Below are 19206 nucleotides of genomic sequence, written 5' to 3'. Positions count from 1 at the left end.
ATAATATGATCACTAACAGTAACGTGTTTTTTTTACTGTAAATGTGATCTCAATTAATTTTAGCGAATAAATCATTCTCAAAATGAATCTTACGTACGAAGTTAAATATTATATTTCCTCAAAACTATACTGACGTTTATTGTTCACAAAATGCGCATCAAGGTCACATTTTATTTACTCATACATTTCAACCACTAGATGGCTCCCTTCTGCAGTTATCCATATAGTTTGTTATACAATAGGTTGTCAACAGGGTCAACCATCATTATCTTAAAAATCTATATAGTATAAAAGAAAGTTTATTTTTTTTCAGTTAGGTAATTAAAATTTTTTGCCCATCAAAATGAATAAAATAATCCCAATTTTCTATTTTAATAAATCCAAAGAGTTGGTTTTAAAGGCTTCTCTCTCTCTCTCTGATAATATAATATACCACAATGTATGAGGAAAAGAATGGGAAAATGTTAAGTTTGAATAAATAAACTACACTGAAATCTGTTAGGATTTTCCAGCTGGTATGTCATAAAATGTATCGGAGCAACAGGAGACACCAAAGTTTCCAAACCAATGCCCCAGTGTGGTGACCAAGCACTTTGATACCATGGCACTGTTCAATAGAGTAGGGGTGTTAATCCTCCCATTTTGTCTTAATTCTGGATGGATTACTGTGGGTTTGCACAATCTGGCCTGCAAAAGTTCCTGATCCAGTTTTTGAGGCAGTTTCTTACCTTTCTACCTGATCTGCTGCTCACATTATGGGAGTCAGGACTGGCTCCTGTTACAAAGATAAGATCACTTTATTGGCCATATACAATTTCTTGCATTAGGAATTTGTCTTTGCATACCCCAACTTGCTCTCCATGAGACGCATAAACAGGGAGAAAAGCTTGGGGTCAGAGCGCAGGGTCAGCCATTTATCCGACGCTCCTGGAGCAGTTGGGGTTAAGGGCCTTGCTCAGGGGCCCAACGGAGTAGGATTCCTCTGCCGGCTGCGGGATACGAACTGGCAACCTTCCAGCCACAGGCACAGATCCTTACCCACAGAGCCGCCCAAAATCACACAAAGCTAAAAGGTACATCATTAATAAAATAAATTGAGAAGTCAAACCATTAAGTCCAGTTTTGACCTGACTGATGCCAGGCGTGTGTGTACTGTATGTGGGTGGGTGGGGCGGTAATCACGTTTTTACTCAGCTCTTGTAGTTCAGTCTTTCATTTGAATTGTCCACTCCAGTCAGCACTAAGAATGAAAATAGCCAGTGTGCACTTTGTCCCTCACAAAAATAAACTGTGATACAGTTTCAGAATCCAGTGATACAATTCAATAATAAAGCTGTATGACTACCTTACCATGACATTATGAGAATTTGTGAGAGTGAAGGTCCCAGGTCTCCTTTTTGAAGGAAATTCCACATTCAATGATATACAGCTGGTACAATATTTTCTACTAATAGAAATATTAATGTTTTATTTAATTTACTTGGATTTAAGATTCAAATAATAAAACAATTTTAATTCTCCAAATTTGTGGACACAATGCTGAGAAAATCACTCCTATACAGTGTGAATGTGTTTTTATCTTTGACATATCTGGACTGATGTGTCAGGTGCACAGAGCTGTAATGCCCATACAGTCAACCCAGAGAAACAGTACGGCGTGACTCAGTGTTGTCCAGACAGTTTAGAGTTGCTAGACTCTACAGACTGAAGCTCAGCCTGGCTGCACTCACATACACTTTGCACCAAGCAGTTGCCAAACACAAGTCTGGTTTCTAAAGACTACTTGACAGTGGTGAATAGCGGCTTCTTTGCAATTTGTTTTTCTATTGTGAAAACACTTTTTTTTCACTTTTTTTTTATTGTGTCCCGCATCTACATTTTGGCTGTGGTAAGAACATTTATTTACCTTCTTTTTTGTCACTAAGTGAAATTCTTATTAGAGTTAAAGACACGATGTGTATTTTCTAAAGAATAAAAAGGTGTTGTGATCCACTTCAAAGACTTGTCAATGTAAAATTTGGGAAGTTCCACTGACACTTTGGCAAAATTATTAAACAATACCTTAAATATGTAGTGCAGTTCAAAGGATGTTGTATTATAACAATGCAATATAGTAAATGTATTTTAAATGACTGAATCTAATTCATTAGTGCCAGTAGCTTATTTCTGATAATTGATTCATGTTCATTCTAAGAGCTGCTGTTTTAAAAATGCAGATAAAACAGCATAATTGATACAACCTAATTTAATTTGCAATTGGTCTCCATTATTGAGATTTATTTGTTTCATATTCATTTCAGAAACATTTTCTTTCACTTGTTTGCATGTCTTTTTGCTCTTAATCTGTCTGTCTTAATTATTGTTTTAATTTTATACACAGAAAAACGATTTTCCTTAAATCAAACTATTATACTGCTTAGATAGACTATATGGTTCATTATACAAACATAGGAGTCTCTAATTTCATTGGTGAACAGTAATCCTTAGCTGGTAAACACATTTCTAATAGCTGATCTACATTAAATGTAGAAGCTTTGGGTCTTGTTAGCATTTGGAGGCCATGAAGGCCACTAATGTATCAAGATTCATTCAGTTGGGACAGCTTCTGCAACTGTCATTAACAAGTAAAATGCTCACAAGATCATCTTAGGAAACACATATCTCTACATGTAGGTACATGTATCACATATGAACAGAGGGACATTATCCTTGTATTTGATGTAACATAAAACGATTGAATACACAACATGCACCACACTGTTGAGTGTTGCATTGCTACTTCCTTGCTGAGTCCTCCATTTGCTTGGCATTCCTTTTATTTATTGATTGAAGGCAAACAACATGAGGGAGAGCCCTTAGAAACTGTAAACTAAAAGATAAGCATTGCTGCGCATTTGAAATGAAGATTTATGCTTTGAGATATGTTTGATACAAACTGTTTCTATAGCAGCTAAAAGAACTTCAACAAGATTTAGTGGTCAGGCTTGTAGTCTGTGATCATAAGGTGTTTCAAGATAATGGAGTCTTATTGTCAAGGGGATCCTGATTGCTTCATCTACTAGAAGGTTCTTCTAAGGTGGGTCAAAATCAAAAAGGCAGCAAGCTCATATCTTGTTCACGTGTAGTGAAGCCAAGCAGCGGGAATCGTTTTCAGAATGAACAGTACATATTATGTAGCAAAGGCCAGTTTTAAACTGTATCATATAAAAGACAACATAATAATCATTGTTAAAAATGTCTGTTGCTCAGTTGTTTGGAGTGTAGTGCTGATAATTCTGGAACAGTTCATTCCTGTCTTCTTCCATCATCATGGCTTTGGATCTTGCCTTGATTCTCCAGCAGAAGAAGCCATGTGTCCTAATGTATCTGTATATGTGAAACCAAACAGCATATAACAGGTAAATATATTAGAGCAGCAGTCTGGAAATATCTGTACATGGACACTCCTTTGTACAGCTGGGCCTCTTACTGAAGCAATCTGACTTGAATGCATTGCTCAAGGGTACATCGGCATAGTCTCACCCGAGACTTGAACTTACGACTTCCAGTATGCCACACACTACTTATATTGCTTCATCTTTAAACTTCTTCAATCAATGAAATGTTCAAAATGGGTCATCCACTCAGTCCCATGAACTTTATGAATCGTTTTTTGAGGAACTAATGCCCTCTTACCCTCCTTCGTGAACAAAATATGCGATCAAACACACTTTGCATAAACAACATCATTTAAGATCCTATCTACTGAGTGACATGAACTTGTCAGACACTGGGAAAAAACCGAAACACCTTACAGATGTCCCTGCAGATGAAAGCTCTTCTTGTGGAAGAACTTGTTAGATATGGAATTAATTAAAGATGGTGTGCAGTTTGTCAGTGTGTTGACAACAACGCTTGCAGTGGCAAATTTAAATCTCTGGAGAAGGCAGCTCTGGCTTTAATCTATGTAATGAAAAAGAACAGTACCTTCTCCAGCTAACTGGAGGACAATTGGAAAACTTAGAAGTAATCTTAATGTAGTCAACAGTAGTAAAAAAAACAGTTCTGTACATCATATTAGAGATTACATATAGAAATGTATGCACAATACTGGATTTATGAAGGTATGTATATGGGAATAGATATATGGAAAGAGAAACAGCGAAAGAGGGATGAGGCAATTTATGAGGTTAACATTTTCCTTTCCAAATGGCATTCATAAAGATGTTCCCAATTTCACCATAGAGCTCCTTTAATATGTGAAGATCATTTGAAATATGTGAGAGCCAATTTAATGGCTTGTATCTTGGGTTTTTCCCAGGCATGAATTATTTTTGCTTTCTTTTATTTTCTCTTTCTGGTTGCATAAATATAATGCAGTTTAATTATAGGGGTACTTATGTCTGTCTCTATATAATTTCCTTTTTCATAGCCCACACAATGTAAACATGATCAGGGTTTATAATGACAGACTCAGAAACTCACATTAACATATAACTTGAGGAGGCAGTAAGTGCAAGTTGTAATCCCTGCAGCCATGCACTGAAAGCCAAGTTCATATGGTTTTGGTAGAGGTTAAGAAAATTGCACGCTTTTCCTAGTGTGTTTAATTCTGAAGGGTTAATTTAAACAAACATTCCCAAGAGCAAAATGCTGAAACACTTAGGAATATAACACATGTTTTGATTATTAATCATGCAACACTGACCAATTATCCTCTCTGGAAGTGTTGTGTTGACAGGTTCTGATAAGCCTATGCAAATCATTGGAGCACACATCTCTTTTGTTCTTACCTTCTGACTATGAAGTGGTACAAAACCTGAGGAAGCACATCTAGTAAGAGTGGGAAGTATACATCCTGTGAATTTTTCTGCCATAAATGCTGTAATCGTATTGAGAACCCATTGACTCCACCTCATTAGACACTGGAAATGACTACCACTGGAACTGAAGCATGTGTGGTCATCTGAGGCCTGTACCACATAGGTATCGCACAATATACCTGAGTACTTTTATAAGGTGCCATTGTTTATTGCTGTAATTAGTTTACGTGGGGCATATTAATGATAGGAGTAACTACATAGTTTGTGTTTGGTATGCTTTGTGCTTGGTTTATAAAGGAATAATAATACTGTAGGTTACATGGTTGACTTGGGTTGGCTCTTTAAGTAGGTAGACAAGTGAGACAGGGATCTGAGAAATAAGTATTGCTAATCCGAAGTATGATACCAAAACAAAAAAACAATAAAAAAGCTCTAACAGTGAAAATTTCATAGAAACCAATGAAAAATAAATGGTAAATAAATCAATGACTAGTTTGCTGCAGATGAAGATGCAGCTACCAGACTGAGCTAGAACAACAGACAATAGACAACAGTGCTGAGCTCCTGCCAGAATAGAGCTTCAATGAGTCAGAACATGAGCCCAAGCTGAGGCAGAGTGATCCTGAGTGTGACCTTTATGTGACTGTAGATGGGATCAGGCAGCATTCAGGTCAAATGCATTCTTCAATGGCAAATGAACAGTGACCTGTGTTAGGATTTGGAATATTTCCCATCTGGGCTGCGATTTGATAGTCCAGCCTCCTGATTGTGAGTCAGGCATGCCACACTTCTGCTAAAGAGCAATATCACATGTAGTCGGATTGTATGCAGTCTTTTATATTAGCACACATGCCATACATCGTTCTAGCAGCAGGGGTCTGTGTTACAAATGCCTTCCATTTAGAGGAAGCTGGTCCGCTTTATCTCAGGTTTTTAAGCTGTCACGTACACCTAAGTTGCTGACACATGTGACCACTTGAGTCACACGACACTTCTGACAAATGGGGAAATACTCAGTTTTATTAGTCGGCTGGTACAGGGGTATCCAATGCTGGTCATGGATGCCCTCACACCTGTTGGTTTGTGGTCCAGCAGGATTTGCAATTACATAATTGAAATGTTAGCTAAACTAATGATAAAAATCATTTGATTTTTGTGTTCTCAGCTCTTAAATATTTTAGAAGCTGTTGCATTTCAATGAGGATTCAATTAAGTAAATAGCCCGGGTGGATCCAAAACCAGCAGGCATATGGGCCTCTAGTAATAGGATTTGGTACCCCTGTAATAACTGGCTGACAAATAACAAGTAATTTCCCCTGGCGCACACATCACTGATGCACAGCTGTACTTTAGTGGTAAAGGTGCTTAATCCTGGTGTGAATTCCTGTGAGTCAAACCCAGAAATGATTACAGCAGCGTTTTGCTTGGAGAAAACAAATCAAAATGTAATTTGAAATTGCCCAGCAGAAAATTTGGGAAATTCCTACCTACTGCTTTTCTTGTTCACATCAGGTCTTGTCAGCTACATTAAATTTTCATTCGCCCAAGCTGAATTTCAGCTGAGTTTACTGCTGCAACACCAGTACCATAGGGTCTGTGCATGTACTCCTCTGACACACCCACAGCGAGAGGCCTTCGTCATCTGACACTGTGAATCCAGCAAAACTACAGTAGGGGTAGCACCGATTGGCTTCTCATTGACGATCCTTCAAGCCAGCAGGCAAGCCAAGACTAGCTGAGCATCTCCATCTGAAGACCAGCCATCCCTTAACTGCGCTTTGTCAGTGGCAATTCACTGCAATTTAGCCAGCTGTCATATCACCCTGAAACTCACAACTCACAACCCACTGAAGCTAGGCAGGTGTGAGCCTGGTCAGTACCTGGATGGGAGACCTCCTGGGAAAAAAAAACTAATGTTGCATCTGAAAGAGGTATTAATGGGACCAGTAGAGGGCGCTCACCCTGTGGTCTATGTGGGTCTTAATGCCCCAGTATAGTGACAGGGACCCTATACTGTAAAAAGACCCTATACTGGAAAAGTCCTTCGGATGAGATGTAAAACCAAGGTCCTGACTCTCTGTGGGCATTTCTCGAAAAAATGTAGGGTATCCTGGCCGAATCTCCCATTGGCCCTTACCAATCATGGTCTCCTGATAATCCCATCTCTGAACTGGCTTCATCACTCTGCTCTCCTCCCCACTGATAGCTGGTGTGTGGTGAGCGTTCTGGCGCATTATGGCTGCCGTCGCATCATCCAGGTGGATGCTGCACATTGGTGGTGGTGCAGGGGAGTCCCCATTACCTGTAAAGTGCTTTGAGTGGAGTGTTCAGAAAGCACTATGTAAGTGTTAGGAATTATTAATTATTATTATTATTATTATTATTATTATTATTATTATTATTATGGGGAATTACTGTCACAGAGAAGAAAGGGCATGGCCAAGTAAGGCCTGGTCTGTATGTTTAGAACTTGATTGCAGGATCCACAGCTAGTATTTAGTCTGAATCCACAATAGTCACTTTCCATATTAATAACTTCCATGGCAAAGTGAGACTGTCACTATTGAGACACGTATTTTGCTTTTGACTGCCTCTGTTAGAGCTTTTTGCTGAATTGCCATATTACTCTTGACATTTCTGAGCTGCTTTACGAAGTCTGGACAGCAATACAAATTACAATTGCTTTTCAAGAGCTTTATATTATTTCCAGCACCCACGCATCACTCAATTTATCTCTCCTCTTTTTTAACAAACAAAGGCTAGCAATAAGAAATGATCAATCACAGCTTATTGTCCTGTTTTCTAAAAGGAGCTGCTTATGACACAATAAGGTTTTGTTTCAATACATTTAAAGAATTTAGTTTCCAGCTTTTGTCTCAAACTTTTCCTTTTAACTATTGCAGAGTATAAACAAGTGCTGTTCTGTGGCAATCCTTTTCTGAGTTATTAATCACAAGGGAATCGTTCTGAGAAATGTTTTGAAGATATTGTTTAGAAATGTATTGTTCTTTCTTAATCTATGCTGATTAGCAGTCGTTTCCTCAAAATGTTAACTGCTGTCACTGTGAATATAATAAAACTGAGAAAATTTGTCCTTTCCAACATATCCACCATATTCAGTGCCATAGATTTTTATGGTTTATGAACAAAGCTCGATTTTAAAAAATGCAGCTTTTTTCACCATAATAAAGTAAGGTTAGTTTTATTCTTACCATTAACTCTTTGGATTATATGTTCAAAAATAGTAAACACAATTTTTTTAAACAAAATTGTGGTATTGCTATCTTGAACCCAAAGTCACACAGCCTAGCACTGGATCTTTGTTACATTGATTTATGCCACTAAATATTGATGTCTGGTGAAAATTATGTTTTTCACTTCCCAACAATGTGAAGCAAAAATATCAGGTGTTCATCTCCAAGTTAAGATAAAACCTGATTTCAACAGTATTTTGTCACTACAGGATATTCTCCCATATTAGCTAATGTACTTTGTGGGAAAATTCAGGTGTTTTGTAATCCGGTTGTGCTGAAAATAGTATTACAATAATAAGAATTTTAAAACTTTGTTTTCTGTTTCAGGTGTCAGTTTGATCAGGAATTCCATAACATATTCACAAGATTTTTCAGAAAAAAACAACAAGTATACACTGAAGATACATTGCAATTATTAATTTTTGAAAGAATTGTAGTACTGTATATTTTTATTATTATTTTTTTTTAAATAAGGCCATGCTTTTGGCTATGGTTAAAAATCTGTGGTACTAACCTACAACTGAACTTCATACTTCATAATAAAAAGAAGTGTTTAAAGGCACTTGAGGGGTTAAACGTTGACAGTAGGTGATAGAAATTCGTAATATCTTTTGTTGTCTGGCTGAAAAGTGTCAAGGCTAGTTCAATAGCATTGACTTTTGGACTTTAAACAGTGGGGGCTCAATGTACTCTTTCATCAGCTGTAACATGGAAATTTCATTTTTGGCCCATTTCGGATGTTGCAGTGCCACGTACTAGTTTCTAAACTGCCTGTTACTCCTTTAGCACAGCAAATTGTTATAATTGGAGTGGTGACCCTAATTAGTGGGAGGTTGTCTAATGTTCCCGATGTCCTGACCGACAGCGGATAAATCACTCGTCACCTTCATCGCTATCAGTACAGCACATAGCAGCCTGGACGGTCCTGCAGACTTGCTTTCCGGCAGGTCTTTCCAAAGCTAATAGCTGCCTGATCTTCTGAATCATTATTTCTGTTGTATCAGCTGGTGTGAAGGGCAAGGACCCTAGGGCTTGTCTTAGGAAAAACGGAGATGCAGAGCACAAGCTATTTTAAAATCATTACTGTAGAAAAAGGATAAAATTAATGAGGAAGAGTGCTAGTCTCTAGGTGGCTTTGACGCTTCTCTTCCATATATCCCCAAACTACAGTAATTGACAGCTCTTTTGCCTTACAACAATACAGATTCTCTGTACCTCTCCTTTACACAGAAGTTACCTTATCATCTTCGATGAAGCAAATTGCTTCGTTTTAATTATTCAGAAAACTCTTTCATGTTATTGACTCCAGGAGTGTGCTAATCTTTTTCCAGCCCTGTAGCGGAAATATATATATATATTGTATACATTATATATTTTATATTATATAGTATATAAATGTCTTTGCCTCCATGTTTAAAAAAATACCTCCAGTACCTCAAACTTCTGAACTCCTAGGTCTGTGGTTTAATATTCCGAGGTGTAAATCATTTGTATAGTGAAACCTTTATTGTAAATAATATTCCTGGTATACAACTGTGAAATGTTTTGACACTTCTAAGTCTTGATTTTTCTTTTTTATATTCAAACAACTGATTTGACTCGTATACATGACAAATAAATGATTTGATTTTCCTGGCATCCTGAATTCTAGGTTTCCCTGTGTTTTATTTAAACTTTGAGGAAATGTGCAGCCCAAAGAAAGGAGCCTTGTTTTGTTTGATTTTTTGCACAGCACTATCTTAGCAACTATGTTTGGATTAAGAAGAGTGTGTTGCTGTAGGCTTAAGCCTAGTGGCTTATCTAAAGATTCAGAACAGTGCTGACGTTAACTTATACACTAAACTTTGTCCTACTATGTTTTGATATGTTGCTAAAGTAACTTGTTGTAGTGCTGTAATGCCCCATTTTATCCTTGCTGAAATAACAAGCAACATGAGAAAAAAAAGGAGTTTACTTTTGCTGTGAAGGGATCCATTTTTTCCCCTAGAGTCAGGATCCAGATTTTTACAGTTTCTAGTTCTGTCTGTTTTGTCAGTTTACAGTGCTACATCAAAACACTGGGCTACTCGAATCAAGTGCATTTAATATTGTTTATTTGTATAACTTTTTTTTTCATTAGTGTCTTTGAGATACGAGAGACCAATCTGTTTGACTAACAAGAATGGACAAAGCTTATTTGCATGGTTTCAGTTCTACCCATTCACTGGAAAATGGTGGTGAAATATATTAAAATTACTGAATGAAATCTCCAGGAGGTGATTTATCACCATCCAGGAGTGTGCTAATCTTTTTCCAGCCCTGTAGCGGAAAGGCATGGTCTGTCACAGATGATTAAAACACTGGCATGAGTTGAAATTTGATAGAAAGCACTGAAAATGGAATGGGTGGAGATGTGATAATGTAGCAACTAGATTCTGAAGGACACATTTAAAAACTGCCTATGAAAAATATTTCATTTTCTGTCCAATAAGAAGTTATAAATGTAAGACATTCATGGGAATTTTAGAAGAAGTAATTCAAACATTATGCAGATTAACAGTTGCTATCCTCTGTCAATCCTAATACATTGATGTAGCTAAATTGTGTATATTAATTACAGAATGCTGTTAAACAAAGATGATAAGGAACACAGATAATAATATTTAACAGCCTCTGTGTGGCTTTTATATTGATCATGTGTACCATAAATATCACTTGGTGATCTGGTCTGTTGTATCACAAGACACAAATCTTGTGATACTTTTTGGTGCTTTGGGATACAAAAGTGGTGGGGGGAGAAGAAGCAAAGGAAATTAAAAATCAATTAGAAATCCTTGTGTTGTGTCTGGGGTTATCAGTTTTAATCTGTCTTTGAGAATGTGGAGAAGCTGAGAGCACACTTGACAGTGGGCGTTACTATAGAAACAGAGGTGTGGGCTTGCTGATCACATGCCAGACAACTGACAGCAGCTGCATTGCATAGACACGGCCAGATATAGATAGGAAGGAGGCCAAAACATATAAACTTTTTTTTTCCATTAGCACCTCTGGTTTTAACTTGGCACTGATTGGCTATAGATTTTAAGGACTAAAAATAAAGTCTGGGGTATAATCAAAGCTGCGTTGCAAAGAGCCTTTTAAAGGTAATTCTGAATTTGCATTATTTCATATCTGAAACTCCAATTTCAAAGCTAATTCTGGGCTGAGCTCACATGAAAGAAGATAAAAGATTACAATCTTTGCCAAAAGATTAGTTGAGGTGTCAGTGTGACAGTATTTTTTATATAATCATTAAACACTGTTGTTAAGAGTGTTGTTAAGTCAAAGTAAGCAGAAAACATCAAATCAGGCTTGACTTAGTTTTCCAGGAATAGACATCAAAACAGGACCAACCAAAATGGTAGTGAAAAGAAACAAATAACAATATTACATTTTGAATTCACGCACTTGTGTAAAATTGCTCTTTGTAAAAGAATTTTGCTCATGGGTTAGCACAGATTGTCATCATCTGAATCCCTTGCTGCTACAGATAATGTTTTCTCCGTAGTTGCGTGACACAATCCTTCTAAGACTCTTCAGTAATCTCTTCAATTCAGATCTGAGTTTTCACAGCACTATCCAGGCATCCTCCAGCATGTTCTATTTTGCCATGGCCACAAGCTAAGAAAAACACAGTGAAAGATCTGCCCTGCTGCTTTGTTTCCGCAGTCTGTCCCCAGTGATTTATTTTAAGTCTCTTGAACTGCTTATCAGCAAAGATAGAGGAGAGCAGACCTGATGCCTACCTGTTTATTCTAGGTGTTTTTCTCCATTGTTCTGTCATGGTTTCTTCAGAAGACTTTGTCGATGTTTGACCTTGGCCAGGGAACAATCCATGATCACAAAAGTCACACCAGTACTGCTTCAGGTTACATTGATGAAAAATGGGTTACAGTGATTTACAGTTGGTGATTTGCATGTCTGTCCTAAAAATTCCTATTCGGTTTATATCACTTTCTTTTGTTGCAGTTGTTTTGCACATCATCTGCTCCAGATTGATAGCCAGCTCTAATAAAAATGATGAACTCCATAAAGAAAACTTAAATGAGATGTTAGGTTTAAAAAAAAAAACTGAACACATTTTTTTTCCAATATGGATACAGTAGAATTCTAAACATATAAGTAGACTTTAAAGATGTAGTCCCACTCCATCCCACTGTAATAAATGGTCAAAGTTTGTGGGACTAGTCACAGATACAAAAATAATGATTGGACAAATGTTATGAGACAAATGATAAAAAAGGGCCAAGAGGGATAGATAGAACTAGTTGTTTTAAAGATAGACAGAACTAACACTTTTCTATACATTTTTTATTGAAGGAGTTTTAACATACCATTTTATCTGTTAGTTTGGTAATATCAATATACATGTACTTTACAGGACAAGGGGTCTAAAGACGGCCAACAGCATTACGGAGCATTTGGTACACCATCTCCACTGTACATTACTCCCATTTGGGAGATGCCTCTATGTCCCCAAGGTGTAATGGTGCTAGGTGTGAATAATGTACAGTACAATAATTTTGTCTTCAATTGCCAGAAATCTTATGTAGCCTGTCCCCTTTGTTGTTGTTCTCTTCAAAATTTTTAATGAATAATTAAAAAAACATGCAGATATAAGGCTTGTTACAGAGCTGGATAAGAAATATTTCTATTAATTGTGGGCATCATAAGATATCGTGTGTGGCATTTGAAGTGCTCTGTCATAAGGAGCTCTATATATAAAAGTATAAAGCTAAAGATTGCACAAGTGTGGTCACCTTGGGCCACTACAATGCAGGGTACAATAACATAGTGCGCACATTCCTCACTGCAGACTTCCTGCATTAGTGCGGTTCTGCCCTGAACTGAAATGTGTATTCCCTCAGGACTTCATGCTCTCAAGTCCTCATGCCAGCTAGGGGCTGAGCCTTCCCTGGGCAGATGCTTCCTGATGGGCCAGATTTAAGCTTTGTGTGACTGACGATGAAGTCAATGATTCTCCTCTTGGGACTGAACTCGCTCTGCATTTCTTATTTAGTTTAGGTGCTGAGGTCATTTTCCAATCATAGCCTCATTCCTGACATTCACTGCTTCACCCTCAGAGATTGATGACTCAACAGTCTAAGCACCTTCTTCATTGTTGCCATGTGGCTCAAATTTCAATAGGAAATATCAAACAGTTTCAGACTTTTTTTCCACAAAACATATTGCCTTGTGTATTAACACACTTTCATTTCTCAACAACCTGAAATTGTTTAAATACATCCTTTTAATAAGAAATGAGGGGATTAAAAATTGAAGCATATTCCACAGCCATATGGTAAGTGTTTATCTCATTGTAATCTGAAGTACTGAGCTCAGATCACATACTGAGACATTTTTAAATTATGGATAAGCTTCAGTTTTTTATTATAATTCCTAAATATCTTTATGTGTGGGACTCAAAATGTAGGTGCATTACTATGTTTTGCTTTCAAATTATCTTATATTTTCTTTAAAAAAATAATAATTTAACAAACTATTGTGGGGGCAATGGTCAGTATTGTTGCCTGTCAGTATTGGCCCCTGGGTTCAATTCCTGGGGTGCTTTCTGTTTGGAGTTTGTAGGTTTTCCCTCTGTTTGTGTGGGTTTCCTCCCACAGTCTGAAGACGTACTGGTAGGTTAATTGGCTTCTGGGAAAACTTGCCCTGCTGTGAGCGTGTGTTTGTGTCTGTGTGTGTCCTGTGTTGGATTTGTGTCCCTTCCAGTGTGTATCCTGCCTTGTATCATCACTTGTTGGGATTGGCTCCATCTCCTCCATGACACTGATTTGGATATAGCTGTTAGAAAACCAATGGATTAATTATTTAAACATATTCACATTTATTAACTGTTGATCCAGTGAATTCCTTTTGTATGCTTTTACTATTTTTAATTAAAATAAAAAATGGGTTAAGCGTTCAATGGTTGCAGGGACATTTCCACACACTGTACCACTACACTTTCTGCCTACTCTGTACACACAGTGACTAGAGTAAGTATATTACACCTCACATTTATATATTTTAGACACTGTAATCAAACAGTTGTAACATGTTTCAGCTTTATTTATGGTTCTTCATGGATCATTAGGATTACTAAAGCTGGAAGGGGCTACAAAATTAGCTCAATCATCTCAAAATAGAACGTGGTCATAGCTTTAGGCATTGCAGCTGGTTACATAATGGAAATTACCTAGGAGAAGCTAAAACTGAAGTTGCATTTAAGAGATATACTTCCATGTTTTATTTTTTGTACTCGGTAAATGTTGTGGATACTATATTCATGAATGGTAGCCAGTGTTTTTTATATTTTATATAATTCAAGACTATTTTGCTTTCAGTTATTGTTTTAAGATATTAAAATATTAAGGCAGTATTAACAGAGTTTGTTTCTATAGTAGGTGAAATTTAGAATTAAATATGGACCCAGCACTCTGTCACTCTGCTGTAAATAACACACATAAATAAAAAAATACCTTATCCAAATCTGCAATACTGCTATGATTTTTAGCATAGTACTGAACACCATATTCAATTCCTGAAGATATATCATTAAACATAAGAACTGTAACAAATGAGAGGAGGCTGTTGAACCCATCTAACTTATTGTGTGCATAGTAGCCAATTGATTCAATGATGATATGAAATCTTATAAGTTTCAACGATACAATCAGATAACTTGTCCCATCCCCATACAACCATCTGGGTGGTGCCTTCTGATCTCAGTTTTAATTGCACTTCTACATATTTTTCACTTTTGTTCTGTGTTTTGTGTTTCACCATTTCATGTCTACAATAAAAGTCAGTTTCCAAGTGTTTGCCCAGTCTTGACAAACATACAACCATTTGCCTACCTTAATTTACACATATTTATTTTTAGTTTTGTATGGCTATTTATTTCTCTGACAGTGGGGTAGTCTGAGATGTGTATGAGGCCTCAGGCCAAGTTGACTTTTTTCATTAAGTCTGTTATGATTACAGTATGTTCTTGTTTGCAATATAATATAATATATGTATAGGTTAAACAAAAGTAAGGTTAGTTTTTTAATTTTCATTTTTAAATTTGTATTTAAGGCATTAAAACACCATACTCTCTGATGTAGATTAACCTTAAATTGCCTATTTTCCAGTTTCCCCAATGGTGAATGTGATTGAGATCAGGAGACATGGATATCTAATGTAGTTCTCCACCATGATTATCAGGGAACCTGTCTGCAAGACGTCATGTCATATGTTTAATGGAAAAACCTTATAGGAACCACCACAACAGAATTCCAAAAACAGGCAATATTCCTTATCCTTTTTGGAACTTCATGAAAAAAATCTGTTCATCTATTTTCTTACGTTAACGAAGTGTCAGATGGCTACCTGTTAAGAAATAACATTGTAAATGTGGACATAGTTTTTCTTAAAATGCCTCGTAAGAACTAACTCTCAAAGACAACAGCAGGAGTAAATCACAAAGAAGAATACTCTGCCAAACCAGTAGCATTTGTACGTTTGTTCGAAATGCAGGATGGAGATGCATGGGCCAAAATTTTACACCTCAGTTTATTTAGCTAGTATTAGTGATGGTGGTTTGAGTGAAGGCTTGGCAGATTTATCCAAAAATATCAAGATGTTGTGCACCACGTGCTTCACATAAGCAGCATCAAGTTCAGACACACTCTAATGTAGATACTGTATAATAGATGGATAGAATATTTATTCCACATTGCAAGGTAGGCAGTAATCCAGCAAAGATTTCACATGCAGTATCAGCGCAAGCACAACAATCAGAGACGTTTCCTGAATCCTGGTCAGGAATTTAAATAAATTAATCTGTTTTGTACAAGCCAATCAGAAAAGTGTACATGCTGTGAATTAGGTGGTTCTTACCAGGCACCTTCCTTCACAGTGCCAGTTAATATTTAAAAGCTCTTCTAATCCTTATTACCTAAAGACTTTTCAAATCAGATTACACCTGTGTTAGAAAATTAGAAACAGTACAGGCCATCTGGGTCCTGTTAACTTAACAAATGTGATGTTTATGTGAAGTAGGAAATCTACGCAGTATGAATTAAAAGTAAAGCATGGAGCACTGAGAAACGAACTAGGTGCCATTCAGTGAAACATTGTCTTAGTTTAGAATCTGCACCACTTTGTAAATGGCATTAATATGTAAATCTCTGATTTTATTGTAAATGTGTGAAGGAGAGTTCCTTGTTTTCCAATTTAATTTTACTTAATCTGAAAAATTTTAAGGACCAAAACAAAGATGACATCTGTTATATTATCATGGAATCTACACAGCTCAGCTCACAGTCCTAACACACAGTACCACAGTGACATTGATTAACTGTGAGCAAAGATTAAGCAAATTGACCCTGATGCTCCCTCTCTCGAAATAAACCTGCCAAGTCCATCTAATTGTGCTTCTGTATCTGAGGTTACTTACAAAGACTATGGAGTGTGTACTTCTGCTGGTCCCGGTTTTCTTAAAATATAAAAGTAAGTAAGTCATTCGTATTTTGTTACTTGCAAATTTTGTTGGTCTTGTGGATTTGTAAATCATTGAGAGTACAATAATGATAGGTAGGTGAATAAAAAAGGACAGATTATATTCTATCTATCTGTATTTCAACTGAAAGATATTACAATATTATTCTAATATACCTGAAGTGCTGAAACTGAAAACTAATAAAACTAATAAAATGAAACATGTAAGTAATGTATTTACTGAAACATATGTTAGAGAAATTTTGTCTTTGCAATTTTACTAAAAAGGCATAATGTGGTTCAGAGGTTCAGAGGAATAAAAAAAAATTATTAATTTTGTTTTTTCACTGTCCTCCCTTCAGAAAACACCCAAGAAAAATGTTTTTCAGTAGGTGTTTTCAGGTTAGAAAATATGCGATAATTACTTCTACAGTATGTTGACAAAAAAAAAATCATGACTTTTTCTTTGGGTAAGCCGTATTAATAGTTTTACGTCTTCATTTTTCTCAGCTCATAATTGAAGTGGTTTTATTTATGTATGAGAGATTATGTACGTGCTTATTTATTTTACAGATATACTATTGTACTCTGATTAGTCAAATATTAAGCTTTCTTTTTAGCACTTTTCTTGTGTCCTGTCCAGTAGCAATTTAGTTTAAAAAAAGAGTGGAAACATAACAATAGAATAGCATCTCACAGAAATCAAATTCACACTGAAAGAGGAGATGAAAGTCAACTAATGACAATTTTTCAGAAAATGGCAGAGATTAATTTTCTGTTTTTATGGGAGTTTGAGGCATTCAAATTTGAGGCATAACTTGTGTGTTTACTTAGGATAGGAGCCTGTCACTCAGAGGAGTGAAATGGATCAAAGATGCTATATCCAGTAATATAAGAGTAATGATTACAGTTTTCACAAATTCTTTGGCACAAGAAATTATTTACACAGAAAAGTGAAGGCTTGTCCCATTCTTTCTTGTGAGTATGTTATTGTAAGCATCTAAATATGCAAGACAGAAGGTGACAAGATCATTCAACAGGTTTCTATGTCACTGATTCACAAAATATTTTAAACTGTAGTAGACAACTGTCACTTAAATCCAATGTGATCAAATGTCAGATAAATCCAGCGGCAAAGAGTCAGGAAATCCTGGACAGGATGACATAAAGTAAACAAGATTTGTGGTTACAGAATGCATCAGGTAGCGAGTAACATAATGAGTTCCAAAGAAAGGTCCATGTAGAAAGGCCTTTTCAAACTGACTTGTGATGTTAGGTTACGTGATGATGGGATACATTGGATTGGATTAACTAGTTCAGAGAAAATGTCCTCAATGGAGAAGCCTTTTTCCTAATATAATCAATAATTGTTTTGGAATCTGACACACAGTACATTCACTTACAAAACTCACTTTTGGATCTGTGATCCAAAAAAATAATACAATTGTGATTAAAAGAGAAAGGAGAACATCATTGTAGTTTCAAAGAGCTCAAATGTTGTTTGTCGACCTGTTTCTTTCAATATAGATCACATTCAGCAGGTACTTACAAAGAGCTAGGCGTTTGTTAGCACAACATGTGGCAATATGGCACTTGACCATCATATTGTTAATTGCTTTCTGGTTTTGTAATTCTTTATTGGAACTAAAACTATTTTTTTTATTATCTAATCACATTCTTTGATTTATAAAGCAGAAATTTACTCAGATAAAGGATGCCTGTCTAATAGAACCAAATTTTAAACATTCTCTGCCATTTATAAATAATAATGATGAAATAAAGCAGGGCATCACTTTAGAGAATGAAAGGTCACAACTACTGTATTTTAATGTAGGAGAGGACAACAATTTATGTATTCTTTATATATGCATGATCTCTTTCTCATCTTTTTTCTGTTTTTCAGTTGATGGGCAAACATGAGTGATATTGACCCCAGAAACCCCTCACAGCCACCGGATCATTTCTCTGAGAGTGGGCAGACAATGATCTCCCGTCACCCTCAAATCACAGACCCCATTTCGTCGAAACACGTCTGCTTCTATAAGAGCGGCGACCCCCAGTTCAGTGGGCTAAAGATGGTCATCAACAATCGGACTTTTAAATCGTTTGATGTCCTGTTGGATACCTTATCTAAGAAAGTTCCTTTGCCCTTCGGGGTTCGAAACATCACCACCCCTCGTGGAATCCATGGTATCAACCATCTTGACGAGCTAGAGGACGGGAAGTCATACATTTGCTCAGATCAAAAGAAAGTCAAGCCTATAGATTTGGATGTGGCGAGTAAGAAGCCAGTACCCTGGTATACCACCAGGCCAGTGAGCGCCCGCCGCCGTGCGGTACACCTGGCCAGGCAAAATGACAGCAGGATTATGAAACGCGAAAACTCACTGGTGGTGCGCACACCCAAAAAACTTGTTGTCTTCAAAAACGGAGACTCTGGAATCAAGAACACCATAATGCTGCAAAAGAAAACATCACAGACGTTTGAGTCACTTCTCGGTCACGTGACAGAGGTGATGCAGTTTCCTGTAGTAAAGCTGTATACTCCAGATGGCAGAAGGGTAAGCATCTGTTTATGATCCTCTCCATACAGTAGTTACAGAAGTCACGAGGCAAGAACATTCCAGCAAAGACCCATACAATTTTGTTTT

General features: G+C 36.7%; 1 protein-coding gene across 9 annotated transcripts in view; it reads left to right on the top strand.

Annotated features, from left to right (window-relative positions):
- Positions 1-1680: 1680 nt before the first annotated feature.
- The window catches only part of LOC148655663 (lipoxygenase homology domain-containing protein 1-like), a 113867-nt gene continuing 96341 nt past the window's right edge, over positions 1681-19206 (top strand). For 6 of the 9 annotated variants that reach the window (XR_015940774.1, XM_088642432.1, XM_088642433.1 and 3 more), the window contains exons 1-2: positions 1681-1888; positions 18459-19116. Coding sequence is in view for 8 of the 9 variants with exons in the window: in XM_088642432.1 (XP_088498558.1) it covers positions 18472-19116 (645 nt within the window). In the remaining variant the exon portion in view is untranslated. Of the gene's footprint in view, positions 1889-13273; positions 13377-16491; positions 16572-18458; positions 19117-19206 lie in introns of those variants that run through there. The other 3 variants (XM_088642431.1, XM_088642429.1, XM_088642430.1) reach the window with 3 other exon arrangements.

Source organism: Lepisosteus platostomus, chromosome 8, assembly GCF_059453375.1.
Source record: "Lepisosteus platostomus isolate fLepPlt1 chromosome 8, fLepPlt1.hap1, whole genome shotgun sequence".
Taxonomy (NCBI): Eukaryota; Metazoa; Chordata; class Actinopteri; order Semionotiformes; family Lepisosteidae; genus Lepisosteus; species Lepisosteus platostomus.
This window is presented reverse-complemented; position numbering and strand designations above follow the sequence as displayed.